The 18976-nt window shown below is 43.2% G+C and overlaps 1 protein-coding gene across 2 annotated transcripts in view; it reads left to right on the top strand.

Moving 5' to 3' along the window:
• Positions 1-18976, top strand: part of LOC113149853 (glutamate receptor ionotropic, kainate 2-like) — a 57032-nt gene that overhangs the window by 10825 nt on the left and 27231 nt on the right. The window contains exons 2-6 of one of the 2 annotated variants that reach the window (XM_026342193.1): positions 5248-5415; positions 5837-6094; positions 8558-8739; positions 10110-10163; positions 11608-11781. In XM_026342193.1, the coding sequence (XP_026197978.1) occupies positions 5248-5415; positions 5837-6094; positions 8558-8739; positions 10110-10163; positions 11608-11781 (836 nt within the window). Of the gene's footprint in view, positions 1-5247; positions 5416-5836; positions 6101-8557; positions 8740-10109; positions 10164-11607; positions 11782-18976 lie in introns of both variants that reach the window. The other variant, XM_026342192.1, reaches the window with a different exon arrangement.

Below are 18976 nucleotides of genomic sequence, written 5' to 3'. Positions count from 1 at the left end.
CGTTTCTTCAGGAGCGTATTCCAATCTTTAAAGCAGCCTAGGATTTTAATGAAATGTGAACAAGCGTCTCTGTATGTCTGTGTGTGCGCAGGCGAGCGAGTGAGCTCACTTGGTGCTTATACATCTTATTTTCACAGTAGTTGGTATTTCTTTTCAGTTGCATTGGTAATTTGAGAGCAGTGGAGAGGTTGGAAACTGTGAGTAGACAGAAGTCATTTGGGACTTCAGCAATTCAAGGCCCGTGGAAGTGTACTCACAGTTTGGCACAATTAGTACCAAAAGGGGTCCCTGCTTGACAAATTAGCACACAAAATGTCAGTCGGTAGTTTAGCACATCCACAATGAGCCCTTGCAAATTAGCACATATTTTGAGGAGGAAGCTGGCACATTATTATGAATAGAGAGAGCCTGGCAAATTAGCACATCTGTTGCCAGCTCTCAGAATTAATACATGTTATATGATCACTGGCTTCCCACTTGGAGCCGGGTCATGGATAAGGGTGGTGGCACACTTTTCGAACTGAAGACTGTGTGTGCATGTGCTCATTATAAGAGATTGATGAGATTGATTTTTGGCAGTGCAGGGGCTAATTATTAATTTTCCGTCTAACTGAATGTAGGCATCTTTGAATGCTGCTAGTGTGGAATTTAAATTCTCGCACCAGTCACATTTTCCCTGGACTCAGTTGTTTCTTACCTGACAGGTTTGTTTATGCTCAATCTTGGGAGTGCGTTATTGTGTGTATTCACACACGTGTTTGTTCAAGTGTGTGTGAATCAGCCTGAGGCTTAGCATCTAGCAGTGGCAGGTGACAGTCCAGTCCAATGTGAAGAGGCTTTAAGACGACAGAAGTGATTATAATCTGGAGAAAACACCAACAACGAGCCAAACGAGCCAGAAAACAGTAGTTAAACTGTTGTTCGCATGAGCTGCTTTCTGCTGCTTTCTGCTGCTTTCTAGTTCATTTTCTCTAAAACTAAGGGATTGATTAAGTTATTGACTCATTGCTTACTCGCTAGTGATTTTATGTATGTTTTAAACAGTTTTTTACAGAGTGGATTGTTTAAAATGTTCAGTCTTTGTTTTTATAGCTTGTTTTCTGTAACACCACAATATAAAACACCACAGTCTCCTCCCTTTAAATTTATTTAAGATCAAGTTTACTAGACTCAACTGAGAATGTGAGGGTTCTTAGAAAAAAGCAACTCCTATTAACGAGCTTTACTGCTTTCCTTATCTTACTCTATAATACTACCTTGGAGCCAAGGTCACGTGTAGCCAAACAGTTCAGTGTGATGTATGGCTTCTCCTGTAAACTGTATAAAAGCAGCATATGCCTCCGCCCATATGTAAAATACAATACAAATGGACTCTTATCACCCACAAGTAAACAGAGACAAAATATTAATGACATGAAGTCACTCTATATATCTCTCCAAATAGCTTTCGAGTGAAGGTGGCTTGATTGTGTGATTTCATTGCATTAGCATGTGTCCTGCTCAGTGATGTAACCCATGTCCCAGGCAGATTTCTGGGGATCTTCAGGGAGAGTGAACTGACCCTTATGCAGCATAGGAAGGTCACTCTACCACAAGGGGATCTTCAGATTAATGACCAGGGGTGGCGACTCTCTGCAGGCCTTCATGCATCATGTCCCATTCACCACCAAACATGGCAGGGAACACTCCCACTGGGAATTTGGGGGATATTTATGGAGCATTTCCGTCACTTTTACCTCATGCCTATTGGCTCCAAGCACTGATCCTCACCGGCTGAAAGGAAGCAGAAACAGAGCAGGGATTTGGGGTGTGGTGGGTGGAGGTCTTCAAGCCTAACTGAGCGACTCCTCATACATACCTGGGCCACTTCCCATAGAGACAGGGTTGCTCACCAGTTGCTATGGCAGCCACCCTACAGCTCACCACCCTCCTGTAGCTGCGCTGCTGGTCATTAGTCACAGAGACAGGCTGTCCACACTATCTAAATGCTCTTCCTCCACCAATCAACGGCTCAGATTCCAAAACTGCAGATGCCTCTCAGCCATAGTATAGATGCATGAGTCGTCATAGCAACATATCTGACTCTCATCTCCCATTGTACAATCATCCTTGAGAGAGCTAACTGTATTTTCGCTAATGGTTTACTATGTAATTATATTCTTTTAATTCTATAATTAATCTATATCTATAATTCTATAATTCAAATTTTTATTTTATTAAATTATTGAGATGGCTAGTATTTACAGTTTAATATAGTGTAGTTTTAGGTTCAGAGCAGCATGGGAGCTGTAGATTATATTTTAAGTAATACAGATTTTAGTCGTACATGCGTAAACTAGAAGGTTCATCCATTTCTGTTGCCTGTGATTATGTCCTTCAGAGGTGAAGGATTTCTGCTTACAGGAATTAATTTTAAATTAACTTCATTTCTTGTCAGAAACCAAGCTGTGGTATTATGTTCAATGCAAAATGCACTTGATTAACTATGAGCAATCATTAAAAGGGAGTCAAATTTACATAGAGGAGGTGCCCTCCCACACTGCATTTTCATTTTGACTCTCTGCTCACGCTCTCTCACACACACACATACACACTGAGACACTCATATCAGCAGGCCTGTTTTCTCATCAGGGTGATTATCCAGCTCATAACTCACTCAGAGCTTTCATTTGCACTATAATTCACACCAGTCCACCAATGATGGCAGCTCCATAATTCACACGCACACTGATTATGTGAGCTGTAGCTCACACACCTGCAATCAGATGGACCACAGCAGCAAATAGTAAGAGAAAGATAGATAGTTGGATGGTGCAATTTGGAGCATTATGACACCAAGCAAGCTAAATATGAATCTCGCACCATATCAGTGTGTGCAAGGTGCTGAAATCCATTTTGGGGGAAAAAAAAAATCACCTTTTAGTATAAACAACATGGAAGAGCCATTATTTAAAAAATATAAACCAGAGACTTGCATAGCATATTAGATTACAAGGAGCATTCAATCAAACAAAACCAATGTCATTTCCTATGTGCTATCATATTCTATAGTGATTCAATGTTTGACATCTCCCTTGAAATATTTGATTTAATGTTTCTACACCTTTGTGTTCTCAGAGCTATACAGTTACTTTAAAACAGCATGTGCAAGCCAAACAAAGTGGCAAAGAAATCTGATCAACATAACTTAATACCCTTATGCTCATTTTTAGACGCCTCGAAGAGACCAGCGGAGCTCCATCTGTTCCCTCAGGGCAATAGTGATATAATTATCTATTAGGTCAGACTGACATAATTCCTATCATCTTTAATGGCAATGCTCGGGTATTCATTCTTTTGAAAATTAATGTGTCATCTCACTGAAATGAAATACCACGAATAGCAACATGTTCACATTATCACAGCTCACCAAATGACATAATGAAGCACTAAACATTTATCAAGTTTATCTTTAGGTTTCGCCTTATAAGGCATTATTTGGTTCTTCCCAAAGTACACTATATAACAGATAAAAAAACATAAGATAAAGTAAGAAAGCAAAACATATCGCATGGCTATATTATGGCGACAGTGATAAAGCTCACTTCCCTAAGTTAATGACATCTTCTTTGCCCTTCTGCACTCCTTTTCCATCTCTCCCAGCCGCGGCCAGTCGCTATTTATAGCCACTGTGTCTATTACTGCACAGCTCTCTGTCGCTTTCTTCACTCTTTTAAAAATGCGTCACTCTCTCTGTCTTTTTCTCATTCTGTCTCATTTTTCCTTTGCTCTTTAATTGAATCGATAAACAGGCTTTACACTTTTTTTTTCACTTTGGATTTCATCAAACCGACTTTCTGTCCTCCGAGAGGGTGGGAGCCGTGGATGGACTCCTGAACTCTGCTTTTGTCTCCAATAGAGCAGTTCTCAGAGCTGCTCTCACAACACCCTTTCATCTCCTACCTCCCCTCATCCATTCTCTTTTAAGTTTGATTTCTGTAAAGCTTTCTCGAGATTTAGTCCATTCTCAAAGGTGTTAGAACATAAGTATGCTTTTTTTATTATGTTTATTTAGAAAGTTTAAAGTAGTTGCTTGGCTCTGCAGTTGTTTCAGTATAGAGACAGAAGTATTCTTTTTCAACTTTACACCCGCATATTTCACCACCGAACCATGACGAGTTCATTCATACGTCATTCTGTGTATTAGATGTGTGAAAATAAATTGTCGTCATACTCACTTACACCACTTACATCTGAAAATAAATTAAAGTTGGGGGTAAAATTCTGCCTTCATGCGTTTCTGGTGATTTTCAAAAATTAATTATTTCAGGTAAATGATCTGTCTTAACACAAGCCACATTTGCGGTGAGCTCGTTCAAACACCTTCTTCCTTCGTTTAGGATTCTGAACCACACAGATTGACCATCTGGATCTTTAATTGTTTGTGTTCAGGCCAAAATAATTAACAAGTCTGAAAGGAGCTGTTTTAAGAGAACAACACCCAACTTTTTGGTGGTAATTATGTTGTCTAGCTGATGTGGTGTGGGGAACGTAGCTATTGTTTGTTTTTGTGTCGAGGCTTTTACTTACTAATGAGCATCACAAAGTGTGATTCTCATATATTCAAAAGGTAACAAGATTCTCAGCCTGGCACAGCACGGTACTCCCATCAGGCTGCTCTTACATTACATGGTGCAGACATAATTATTTGAACTTCTGAGTTGATTTGTTTTGAATTTTTTTGCCCTCTTCTTCTCACTCTCTTTCACCTCTCTGCCTTTTCACCTTTTATTTCTCTGTTACGTGCACTACTGTTTTTCTTTGCACTCCCCTCAATTGAAAATCATTGAAATCAATGGGACCAAATAGAAGGATGAACCTTTCTGTCAAGGCTGAGTGAGGAAGTTAAAGAAGGGCACCCACCCCTGAACTCACCTTCCTTCGCAACTAATTGCCTGTAATTACACAGGCGACTGGCACCGAATGCAAATCAGCTGAGATCCCGATGGCTAATCCGCACAATAAATCTGTTTCATGTCAGCATGTGACTGAGCTGTGAAAAGAAGTGAATACAATAGCACCAGTAATATGAGAGCACAAATACTGAAGTGTTAAAAATGATAGCACTGCTTGAACTGTAATTGCCTGAATCATATCGATCTTTTACTTGTCACTTGTGTTTAGGAATCTATTGCAATTACAGGAGCAGGAAGTGGCCATTCAGAGGTCTTGTTCCCCGATTTATTTTTTTATTTTCTCTCCTTACAGGAGGAATTTTTGAATCCATTGAGAGCGGCCCGTCCGGAGCAGAGGAACTAGCCTTTAAATTTGCCTTGAACACAATCAACAGGAACCGCACCTTGCTCCCCAACACCACCTTGACGTATGACATCCAGAGAATAAACATTTTTGACAGCTTTGAGGCCTCCAGGAAAGGTGAGCGAGGATTCATAGTGAAGATGTTTAGCAGAATTTGACTGTGGGATGAATTTCACTAGGGGATTTAACAGATTATGTGAACTGAACAATAAGAATGGGACAATTTATTCACTGCTGTATCGGCCGACCTGGTTTCATTGTAAGCTTTATGCTCTGTACAGAGCCCTGCAAAAAGCCCACAGTGAATAGAAAAAAGTGGCATCCATCCCATGTAAACCACTTTCTACTAGTAATGTCAAAATGTCACATATGTTTGATGCAAAAAAAAAAATACAGCCATGCAACAATACACATGCCAGGGATGATGTAGAAATGAAACGACTCATGCTTCACTGCATTGTACCTGGATTATGATACCTGAATCATTATCACAGGTGTTTAACTGACTTATCTTCTGTTCTGATTACCACTCTAACAGCATGTGACCAGCTTTCCCTTGGGGTGGCAGCCATTTTTGGGCCCTCACACAGCTCGTCAGCTAACGCAGTCCAGTCCATCTGCAATGCTTTGGGAGTTCCTCACGTCCAGACCAAGTGGAAGCATCAAGTGTCAGACAACAGGGACTCGTACTATGTTAGCCTATACCCTGATTTCTCCTCCCTCAGTAGAGCCATCCTCGACCTGGTGCACTTCTTCAAATGGAGAACAGTCACTGTGGTCTATGACGACAGCACAGGTACAGGTACAGTTGGTGTCTGTCTTCATCTCTCAGTGGTGTGTCAGTTTGTGTGATGATGAATGTGGCGGCGTTTAAAAGGTGCAGCCTTTACACCTGAAACTGGCCAGAAAGAAAAAAAAGTAGAGGTACCAGATGAACTACAAAAAGCAGAACTGATTCTCAGAGTTCAGTGAGTGCTTTGTAACCTGTCAAGTTAATTCAGAAATCAATACCTTACTGTTCTGCCTCAGTCCTCCAGGTACTGCCCACGTCAGTCTTCCAGGAGAGTGAGCAGCAGCATAGAAAAGAGAACCACATTACCCAGAATGACCCAGTGTCTCTTCAGATTAATGCAATGCAGAATTGTAGTATGTGGGGGCTGACAACAGCCATTAATAACACACAGAGACACTCACTCTCTGAGGGTGGCTATCAAATGCATCTGTGAGCCATTTCATCTATCCTGTGAATTTGTGAAGTGTCTCATAATATGCATTTTAAAAGACAAGCTGTATTTTAGCTGGAGTGCAGTGATATTTTTATGAGGTAAAGTATAATCGCTCCAGAGAAGATGACAAAATTCAAATGCTCACTCGCAATTTACAAGCTATTTGGCGTGATATGGTTGACAACTTAATGTAAGTAAATTAGACAGATTTGAGAGGAAGTTCAAAACTTAGACAGGTTGTATAATGGATTCACTCCCTACTCTGAGAAAATGAATATTGTCTTGTAGTTGCCATGCGAAATGTTGCCTCTTAATAGATATTTAAATCCTGTCTGCTGCTTTTATCTGCTAACACTTGATAAAATATGTTTTACTGCCATTTTGCTTCCTCCAAAATCACTACTATCACACCTCTTACATACGTTTCAGTAATTCGCCAGTTCAGCAGCATGGTAGTGCCTGCACATTAACCCCAGATGATATCTCAATGACTCGTCCCACTTGCCACATTATTCTGACTCATCTTCTTGACCTCCCTTCACTTCCTGCCTTGCAGCTCAGTATGTTGACACCCTCATTCTCTAGCAAACTGCCCAAGTGAGATGCCAAAAGGTGACCCCTCGCCTGTCTCTCTGTGAGATAGGAGCTGCTCGGGCCTGCTCTATGAAGCATTTCTGCTCTAACACACCTGATGCCCTGAAAAGTGTGACAGCTGCATTGCCACGTTGCTTCCCCCCACCGCTTCCACCCAGTACCAGGCTGTAATCACACAGCTTCATGCTCCAGGGCCCCGCACTGCTGATTGGAGCCTATCTGATGGCTGGCAGGAAAAACTATCGGAGGGGATAAAATATTCACACACAGCCGTTAGAAGATCCAGGGGGAAAGTCTAAAGGCATTAACCAGAGCCCACAAACATCTACGCTGACAGTGTTTCCCAAACGCTGAGCTCCCTTGACAGATTTTTTTTCTTGCTTAACACCTCCCAAAGTGTCAGTACGAACAAAAACAGGGAGATGCAGACATACCCTAGAGTAGGGATCTATTGGGATTACCTGAGGAAAGCTCTAGGAGTTTCACTATTCCTCCCTACAATGGTACTGTTCACAACAAGACCTGCATGTTCCTATTTCACACCAATCTTTCTATAGGCCTCGGGGAGACCCAGCCCCACTCACAGTAAGACCATTAAACTGCTCACACAGCACTTCATTTCAAAATAAAAAATAGGCTGAGCTATCTTAAAGTGGTTCCATGGAGAAAAAAAAAATCCTATCTCTCTCCAGTTCCCTCTCAAACTATCCTCGCTGCTCCATCCATTTTTATACCCATGACAAGTAATCATCTCTCCCATCAATCCAGGCTCTTTCATCCCTGGACTCTGAAGTTCTTTACTGAGGGAGAAACTCATTGTAATCTCATCACAGTATCTCCCGGAGAGCTTTCTACCTGAGCGTGTGGTCGAGAAATGAAAGGTGAAGATTGTAGCACAGTATGTGACTGTGGCGTCTGGCTCCCCAGGGGCAAGTACAAGCTGGGCAAACAGAGCCACTCTCATCACAGTACATCTGAAGTGTGGGTGAGGGAGAGACAGGGGAGGCAGGGCTGACCGTGCCTTTCCATCATGATAAAATTGAACCCATTCCATGCTACTGTATGGTACCATGGAAGACGAGAGTGAATCAACATTTGGGAGCCGTCTGTGGGATTAGAAGTTTCTGTAGGAGGGTGCAGATCGAGGTTCTATTTTGTGCTTTTGGTATAAAAGGGTGCAATGTGTTGGCTTGGTGTTAAATTCTCTTGATAGGTCTGTAGCAGTCTATTTGCTTGCCAAGCATGTGTAGGAGGATCAATAGACTTTGGATTAGGAAGGCATGCTTGTGCTTTCTCTGCTGTGAAAACCTGAATCCAGTTGGTTTTTGTGGCCTCTTCAGCATCAGAGATACTTCAGAATGGCGGCAGATCAAACACACTATTTTACTGCATCTTTAAAATTCCTTTTTCATGCTATATGTATCCCCTTTTGTCTGCAGGTCTCATTCGACTCCAGGAGCTGATCAAGGCACCGTCACGATACAACATTCGTTTGAAGATCCGACAGCTGCCCACAGAGACCAAGGACGCCAAGCCACTTTTGAAGGAGATGAAGAAAGCCAAGGAGTTCCATGTCATCTTTGACTGTGGACATGAGATGGCTGCCTGGATCCTGAAACAGGTATGAACCCACCTTAATGAGCTATGATAGTTCAGATAGATAGACTCATTGCTAAACCCATACCTGTATTACTATCAGATGCCTAATGCAGTCAGTATTTAGATTTTATTTTTAATAAATGAATAGTTATATGAATACAATTTATTTGAATCAATTTTACTCCATTTTATAAATTAACATCTACATTTTGTTAATTACCTAGCTAGCTACTCGGCATCAAAGTGGATTGAACCCATTTCCTATCTTAAATAATCTTCCATATACTAACACATAACAGAACATTTTATTTAAAGAAAACAATCCAAGTAGACAAACACCTTACAAGATCTCAAATAACACATCTAAAACTTTCTTTCTTTTGTAAAGGTTTTTTTTAAGTAGATATTTTTCACACAAAATGTGTTGCTTGTACTGATATGATTTTGTTTATTTCACAACTCCCTCTGAGTGTGATAGGAAAAAACACATAAAAGTGTCCCAAATTTTCTGTCTGTAAGCACAGTTTTATGGCTCTTTAGAGTTAATAAAAAGTGGCTTTCCCAAGCCAGTAGTCTTCACAAGTGTCTTGGAAGAGATACTGAATTGAGCTGTAACTACAGTATATGTTTTTTTTTTTGCGCCTACAAAGTGTTCTCCATTAGTAATCAGTCATTCTTGTTGTTTCCCGTGGATTCACAGCTGTATAGAGAGCTTGAACAGTGCAACATGTTTGTGAGAAGGCTTCAATTCAAGGAAGCCCCACCGTTCTCATAAATAATGTGTCTCTGTTAAATGACTTTAACATGCCTGTAAGCAGAATTAGAGTTTCTAATTAAAAAACCTTTATTGTGAAATGGAGAGCACCCATTATGACAGGTCACTGTCACAGATCTAATATTCTACAGAGAAATGAAAGATGTACAGAACAGACCGCAGGTATCTGGATTATTTGCATGATTGCTTAAAGAGAGAAAGAGTCATAAAGGAAACACATGAACCCTTTGTTTTAGCATATATGCATAATGAATGAACTCTGAGTCTATGTACTGAGTACTGTATCTGCTGTTTTTCTGTAGGGGAAAATTATGTAAATTTTTTTGTTAATTCAGTTTTAATTCAATTCAGGTAAGTGCTGTGATAAAGTTATCACAGATGTGACTGTTCCGTCAACCTAGCATTTCCTACTGTGTACATGTTGAAATTAAAGATGAACTTGTGTCTAAGAAATAAACATACATATTATCAGTGGATAAAATACTTTTCTAGTGACTCGAAATAAAAGCTGGTTAAATAAACTCTAAACAACAAATTCAAATGAATAAAAGTATACATTCGTTGAGCTATTCATCTCTGACTTTTAGTTACTTCACATTGTTCCCCTCCCTCTTTAGGCACTGGCCATGGGTATGATGACAGAGTACTACCATTACATTTTTACTACCCTTGTAAGTATTGTGTTTTTATTTTGGGGGGAAAAAAACAATTATACACTGAATGTTGTTGTTGTTTTTGCACACTTGAAATATATGTAGTTTGAATAGTTTTCTGTTCTAGGCTTATTGCAGTGGTTTTAATATAGTTTTCTTGTTGTAAGGCAGAAACAACCCATCTGTCTGAGTGTCTGATAGCAGTTTTTCTTCTCTGAGACCAAAATTAAGAACGACTTATTCAGGGGCCAGTCGAACAAAAACATCCTGTTATTCTTATTCTGTGTGAAGCATTTTGAACCTAACTTCAACCTGACTTTGTGGTGATAGAAATAGACGGCCTTGAAAAACTGACTCATTGTCATGCTATTGAGTCTAAATATTCTCTTTGCATTTTAAAGTAGCACTTGTTAAAGTTTAACTTGAGATTATTTTCTAAAATTCAGCACCAACCTTTTCACCCTACCTGGATATCTCCAACCCTGAGAGTAGGAAACAAAGCAGCTTGATATATTTTATTCTGACTCTGGCAGCGATTGAAGTTCTCTAAAGTTCTTTGATCTAGCCACTACAAAGATTGCATGCTACGCTTCAGATGAAAAGCAGCACATCTTCACTGAGCCCAGAGAACAGAAGACTGAGAGCTCTGATAATAGCCCTGAGCAGATGATACTGTCACCCATTTGGTCCATTATAACTCTAACAAACAAATGGCATGCTGTGTTGTTTGGGGGACAATTGCAAAGGCTGAGGGAAAGGTTGGAGAAAACTGACCTGAAAAAGACAGTTACCATTGCACAGGACATGCAATTATCCCTAGTGCATCCACATAAGAACTTGGCTAGATGAAAGCAGAGTGAGTGGCAGCAGGTATGTCACTGGGAAGGAAAAAGACTAGTGATTATAGGTCTGTTTCAGCAGCGTGCTGCTTGCTTGTCGATGTGGAAGTATACTTACTTTAACATCAGCCAGTGTTTGGCAGGTTCTGGGGCACTGTGCTGGCCAAAACCGCTGTATACTGGTACCAAGCCATCCATGCTGCTTTCCAGTAAGCAAACACTGACCATGGCATCCCTGTTCTGCATCCATCACCTGCTGTTGTTCTGTCAACTGTGTGGTTGCGTCCCAGAGACATCTGCCTGGTGAGGTGCCAGACAGGCTGTATGCAGGACAATTGGGTTGTCCTTTCACTTCCACATGATAGATGGCAGCCCACCAAAAGCCTGGCTGTAACCTTGAAAGCCTTGCTTTAATCAAGGCTACTGCCTCAGCATGAGATAAAAAAAACTACTAAAATACCTTCAACTGCACTCGTCCGCCCTAACTTATTTTGCTGAAGTTGCCCATTAGTGTGTTTTAAGATCCTATAAATGTTAAGATAGCAAGTAATGTACCAGAAAGTAAGACAAGAAATTCTGTTTACAGCTCAAACACATCTAGAGTTACATCTTTAAACTTGCAGGATCTTTTTGCCCTGGACATGGAACCGTATCGCTACAGTGGGGTCAACATGACTGGATTTCGCATCCTCAACACAGAAAACTCTCAGGTGTCGTCAATCATTGAGAAGTGGTCCATGGAGCGTCTACAAGCTCCACCTAAACCCGACTCAGGCCTGCTGGATGGATTCATGACGGTAAGCTTTTATGCAGTTTATATAATTGCACATGTTATGCTGTGCATGCAAAAACTTGCTCGAGCTGTACTCCATTGAATTGGAAGCCATATGTAAATTAACAGCACCTTTGGGAATTTTATGCTGAAGGCACTTGTGTTTGTATAAATTATCTTTATTAAGTTATAGATGACGAAATATGAGACAAATCAATGCTTTGAAATACACATTAAGTTTAGAAGAGAAAGAGTGAGCACCATGTGTCAATCATCATTTTGATGCTGCTCTCCTGGGGTGGGAATGCCCTCCACATGGAGCTTTTGGGTTGGTGCTCCTGGGTCTAAATACTCAGTAATGAGTTGGTGTGAATGGTAATAGCCGTTTATCTGCCCTCCTGCCTCTCACAACTCTCCTCTGGGAGCGTGGCCAAAATATGACAATCTGTCAGTGTTCCTGCGGAGAGAGGGAGCAAATTGGATGGAAATTATGGCCTTGGTTTTTTAGGATGCCATCCAAAAAGCATGGGGTAAGGTGATTTGAAAGTGAAAAAGGGAAAGGCGCTCGTCATGGACATTCAAGGTCCCTCTCTGGGTCTGTGGTTGTAAACAGTCAATTTAATCCACCTGTCTCAAAACACCTTCCTTGAAAAACACATTTATTTTCTCTCTCTTTGATCTGTTTTTGTCTTTAAGCTCTGATATCACGAATCGGTGTAATGAAAGAAGTGTCTTAATATCCAATCCTGAGATGGTCCATGGTGCCTGTTTATATATCACATAGCCTTAATTCAGTCTTATATCTGCTGGAAAATGAAAACACAATCAGTCATGGAAATATATGGGTTTAAGCTTTACTTTCCTGAATAAAGCAACGTAACTAAATCACTGTTTAAATTAATATATTCTCAGAGACATATAGAACACGCTGTTGTAAACATAGAAATATCATATTTTATGTGAGCTTTTTTCCCATGAGTGCAGAAAAACAAGCAAAGCAGTTATGTGTGCAAAAAGATTAATGCACAAAGAGGTTAAATCAATTGAGTCCCCCCCCTCCTTCACCGGAAATTAATGGATATTAGTTGTGAATGTTGAAATGATTAATTAGCATTGCATGAATCATTTTGTCAGATCCTATGCTACATATTGACATATCTCCCTGGACTAGAACTACCACTAAATAATAAATATTAAGTCCAAAGGCTCATGCAAGCTTGATAAAGTACTTCATTAGTGAGTTCTATTTATAAATACTGGCTCTGATGTATTTTATTCTTTAGTGTTCTGCCCTTAGAGGATTCCTTATAATGAGTGAATGAAGAGATAGCAATGTGAATATAAAAACACTGTCATTTTAATGGTGTAATAAAGGCATAATGGAGAAATAGTTTTGCTGGTGATTTTTGAAAACAGCTTGTGCTAATATTGTAAATGTATGGGTTAATCATATTTGGGTTCTCTGCAGCACAAATGTTTTTAATTGTACAGAAGCCACCTTCGAGAGTATCATTAAATTAAAAGTGAGGGTGGGCAGCAGCGGCTAGCGGGTGACCTTCCACCCCCGACCCTCCCTCTAGTCTTTTATTTCTTTTCTGTCATACCTTGTCTTTATTCTCTGCAGCACAGAAGCCTTGCTGGGCTCTAGGCTTATTTGCACTTGGTGACCAGGCAACAGTTGTGTAGCGATGGTTACCAGGACAACGCTGTCCGTGTCACCTTGCGACTTCATGAAGGATTGATTGACTGGGATGGGAGGAGGAGTGGGAGGATGAGTGGGAGGAGGAGGGCGGGGTAGGTGAGATGGCAGTGGCAGGAGCCGGGCTGAGAAGGAGGTGGAAGAAGGGAATGGTAGGAAAGATGGAAGTGAGGATGTTACGAACGTTGAGTGCCCGATGCAATGTTTTCTCACGCCACTAGGCTCACATTAAAGGGTAGTGTATAATCACAGTGACACTTAATGCCTTTGGTGAGGCCGAACGTTGTCTCAGGGAAGGATGCATAATGAGAAGTCCCTCCGCGGTCAAGGCAGGCTTGCAGACACAAACGCGCTTGGCCTCTGCTTCTTAACTCTGTTTGTCAGATGTATCTCTGATACGGAGCATGCATAATAAGAGTGGGGATGCTAATTAGTCTAGTTTGTTTATGTGTTGCTGTGCAAGTGCGGGTGATCTCGACTGCTTGTTTCAACTCTTCAACTATATCCCTGGAGTAATTTCAAGCTCAAATTGTTGTAACCTTCATCTTCATGTGAATTAACAACAGTTAGAGACTTGCAACCTGTGTATAGATAGATAGACAGATTAGATATTCCGTATCTAATCTGATCATTATTTTGTTCCATCTGTGTGTAATTATTGCCTGCAGCTAATGAAATACTTTGTGTTAATGTTTTGTTGTAATTTGAATTCTTCTAAATCCCCAGCCACTGAGCTAACTATATACTTGGATTTAATTGAGGAAAAAAACTGTTTCCCATTTGTATATCTCACTGAGGCTTTAGGCCCAGATTTTTTCTACGTCCGCATCATTTCATTTTGTCTACATTTCATTGAGCTATAATTACCAAAACAGAGGGAGGGATGTGCTCCAGTGTCATCAACACAAATGAAAATTCTGGTGTAATAGCTCATAATAAAGACTCTGTTATTAATAGAGAGCAGTTGTTTGGCACGATAGTGCTGCTTCACATGGGACAGTGTGGAAAAGAAAAGCTAACATAGGCTAAATTAGTTGACAAAACAACAAGAACATAACACATGAAGATATTTCCGAACCGGTAAATTAATTTGAGCAAATTTTTCTTTTCCTTCAGCAGGTCTTGCAAACATTTCCTTGAGCAAGACACTTAACTTTAAATGAGCATAGCAATGTGCATGCTCAGCAAACTTTCCCAGTATACGGTAAACAATGGCTAATGACAGTAATAAAAATTAAAAAAATACAACAACAACACAGCATTTGTCCTCAACACAGGACTTTAAACTGCCCTTTCCTTTTCTCCTGAAAAACTGCACATTGTACATAATTCCTTGTGCAGCATCATAGCTAGCTTTGGAGACGCATGCATTCTAATAGATTGGATGAGAGAGAAAGATATATTGGTATTTTTTGCATACATAAGATTTTCATTACACAGTGCTATACCATCCATCCATCCATTTTCTTCCGCTTATCCGGGGCCGGGTCGCGGGGGGAGCAGCTTTAGCAGAGATGCCCAGACTTCCCTCTCCCTAGACACCTCCTCCAGCTCTTCCGGGGGGACACCGAGGCGTTCCCAGGCCAGCCGAGAGACATAGTCCCTCCAGCGTGTCCTGGGTCTTCCCCGGGGCCTCCTCCCGGTGGGACAGGACCGGAAAACCTCCCCTACGAGGCGTCCCGGGGGCATCCGAAACAGATGCCCAAGCCACCTCAACTGGCCCCTCTCGATGCAGAGGAGCAGCGGCTCTACTCCGAGCTCCTCCCGGGTGACTGAGCTCCTCACCCTATCTCTAAGGGTGCGCCCAGCCACTCTGCGGAGGAAACTCATTTCGGCCGCTTGTATCCGCGACCTTGTCCTTTCGGTCATGACCCAAAGCTCATGACCATAGGTGAGGGTAGGAACGTAGACTGACCGGTAAATCGAGAGCTTTGCCTTTCGGCTCAGCTCCTTTTTCACCACGACGGACCGGTACACCGACCGCATTACTGCTGCCGATGCACCAATCCGTCTGTCAATCTCACGCTCCCTATTTCCCTCACTCGTGAACAAGACCCCAAGATACTTAAACTCCTCCACTTGAGGGAGGATCTCCCCCCCAACCTGGAGGGTGCAAGCCACCTTTTTCCGGTTGAGAACCATGGCCTCGGACTTGGAGGTGCTGATTCTCATCCCAGCCCCTTCACACTCGGCTGCAAACCGCCCCAGTGCCTGCTGGAGGTCCCGGTCTGATGAAGCCAACAGGACAACATCATCTGCAAAAAGCAGAGATGAAATCCTGTGATTCCCAAACCGGATTCCCTCCGACCCCTGGCTGCGCCTAGAAATCCTGTCCATAAAGGTAATGAACAGGATCGGTGACAAAGGGCAGCCCTGTCGGAGTCCAACATGCACCGGGAACAAGTCTGACTTACTACCGGCAATGCGAACCAAGCTCCTACTCCGGTCATACAAGGACCGAATGGCCCTTAACAAAGGGTCCCGAATCCCGTATTCCCGGAGTACCCCCCACAGGATGCCACGAGGGACACGGTCAAACGCCTTCTCCAAGTCTACAAAACACATGTAGACTGGATGGGCGAACTCCCATGAACCCTCGAGCACCCTAGCGAGAGTATGGAGCTGGTCCAGTGTTCCACGGCCAGGACGAAAACCGCATTGTTCCTCCTGGATCCGAGGTTCGACTAGCGGCCTAACTCTCCTCTCCAGCACTCTGGAATAGACTTTCCCAGGGAGGCTGAGGAGTGTGATCCCCCTATAGTTGGAACACACCCTCCGGTCCCCCTTTTTAAAAAGAGGAACCACCACCCCGGTCTGCCAGTCCAGAGGTACTGTCCCCGATCTCCACGCGATGCTGCAAAGGCGTGTCAGCCAAGACAGCCCTACAACATCCAGAGACTTAAGGTACTCGGGGCGAATTTCATCCACCCCTGGTGCCTTGCCACCGAGGAGCTTACTGACTACCTCGGTGACTTCAACCAGGGAAATGGACGAATCAACCTCCGAGTCCCCAGCCTCTGCTTCCTCAACAGAAGCCGTGTCAACGGGGTTGAGGAGATCCTCAAAGTATTCCTTCCACCGTCCTACAACGTCCCCAGTCGAAGTCAGCAACTCCCCACCTCCACTGTAAACAGTGTTGGCGGGAAACTGCTTTCCCCTTCTGAGGCGCCGGACGGTTTGCCAGAATTTCCTTGAGGCAGACCGATAGTCCTCCTCCATGGCCTCGCCGAACTTTTCCCAGGTCCGAGTTTTTGCCTCTGCGACCGCGCGGGCTGCGGCACGTTTGGCCTGCCGATACCCATCAGCTGCATCAGGAGTCCCACAGGCCAACCAGGCCTGATAAGACTCCTTCTTCAGCTTGACGGCTTCCCTTACTTCCGGTGTCCACCACCGGGTTCGGGGATTGCCGCCACGACAGGCACCAGAGACCCTACGGCCACAGCTCCGAACAGCCGCATTGACAATGGAGGTGGAAAACATGGTCCACTCGGACTCAATGTCTCCAGACTCCCTCGGGACCTGATTGTAGCTCTCCCGGAGGTGGGAGTTGAAGACCTCTCTGACAGAGGGTTCCACCAGACGTTCCCAACAGACCCTCACAATACGTTTGGGTCTGCCAGGTCTATCCCGCTCCCTCCTCCGCCATCGGATCCAACTTACCACCAGGTGGTGATCAGTTGACAGCTCAGCCCCTCTCTTCACCCGAGTGTCCAAGACATATGGTCGGAGGTCAGATGACACAACCACAAAGTCGATCATAGACCTCCGACCTAGGGTGTCCTGGTGCCACGTGCACTGATGGACACCCTTATGCTTGAACATGGTGTTCGTTATGGACAAGCTGTGACTAGCACAGAAGTCCAATAACAAAACACCACTCGGGTTCAGATCAGGGAGGCCGTTCCTCCCAATCACGCCCCTCCAGGTATCACTGTCATTGCCCACGTGGGCGTTGAAATCCCCCAGTAGGACGACAGAGTCCCCAGTCGGAGCACCTTCCAGTACCCCTTCCAGAGACCCTATGAAAGCTGGGTACTCTACACCGCTATTTGGCCCGTAGGCACAAACAACGGTGAGAGACCTATCCCCTACCCGAAGGCGCAGGGAAACAACTCTCGTCCACCGGGGAAAACTCCAACACATGGCAGCTGAGCTGGGGGGCTATAAGCAAGCCCACCCCTGCCCGCCGCCTCTCACCATGGGCAACTCCAGAGTAGAAGAGAGTCCAACCTCTCTCAAGGAGTTGTGTTCCAGAGCCCAGACTGTGTGTGGAAGTGAGCCCGACTATCTCTAGCCGGTACCGCTCAACCTCCAACACAAGTTCAGGCTCCTTTCCACCCAGTGAGGTGACATTCCATGTCCCAATTGCCAGATTCTTTGTCCAGGGATTGGGTTGTCGAGGCACCTCCACACGGCTGCCACCCAATCCACACTGCACCGACCCCTTATGCGCCTTCCTGCGGGTGGTGAGCCTACGGGAAGGCGGTCCCACGTCGCTCCTTCGGGCTGCGCCCGGCCGGGTCCCGTGGGAGAGATCCCAGCCACCAGGCGCTCGTCTACGTGCCCCAACCCCAGGCCTGGCTCCAGGGTGGGGCCCCGGTGACGCCAATCCGGGCGACGTATCCGACCTTGATCTTTCACTCGTCATAAGGGGTTTATGACGAGTGAAATGACGAGCTATACATAGCTGCCATTTTATCAGCAACAGCTATTAAATGTGTTTATATTATGTAAACCTTATAAAGGACTGTTTCCCCTATGCAATCACGTGGAAAAGCCATATTAACACTATGGGATTCAAAGGAAAGGGTGAATGCACCTAGTGGGACCGATTTGACCAAATCTGTGATGTGCAAACTGTAATTTTCAGCATGAGATAATTTCCTCTCTTGTTCACTTTGATACATTTTACTAATCAAAACAAACTCCGAACCTGGGAATCGTGTCTGTGCATGTGAGAGCTGTGATACCCTGAGTGACAGTCATTTGATAAATGTGATGCCGCCACCATTTGCAGCCTGTGTGTAAGCTGTGCTTGCAAAGCGCTTTTATGAAATGGGCCCTGGATCTCATTCTGTAAAAGAAAAAACAGAAACATATGAAGAATTTGAAAATTTGCATTTTACATAATGCAAAAAAACTATATTTGATCACAAATTCTTCTTCATTAGATTAGGACTGAAATCCTGTTAGAATGTTGTATGAATGAATGAAATGAATGAAAATTAGAATGTAATATTTAGAGTTTGGCAGGGAGGTTTGGCTTTCTATTTATTTTAGGTTGTGTCTTATGTCTACAATAATTTTAGTATATGTGTATGCAAAAAAATATACTCATCAAGAAGTTGACTATACTTTGTTGCTCAAATTAGGGGCATAGAATTAAAGAGGAGAGAAAATTGGTCGCTGACAAATGTACCGGGACAGGGGGAGATCGGGAGAGAGACAACAGACACCTTGCTACATTAACAAGCACTGCTGCGAGCAGAGTGGGAGCTGCCCACACAGTGAGAGCAGGATG

The sequence above is a fragment of the Anabas testudineus genome, chromosome 24 (assembly GCF_900324465.2).
Source record: "Anabas testudineus chromosome 24, fAnaTes1.2, whole genome shotgun sequence".
Lineage (NCBI taxonomy): Eukaryota > Metazoa > Chordata > Actinopteri > Anabantiformes > Anabantidae > Anabas > Anabas testudineus.
Note: the sequence above shows the minus strand (reverse complement) of the source record. Positions and strands in the feature narration are given on the sequence as shown.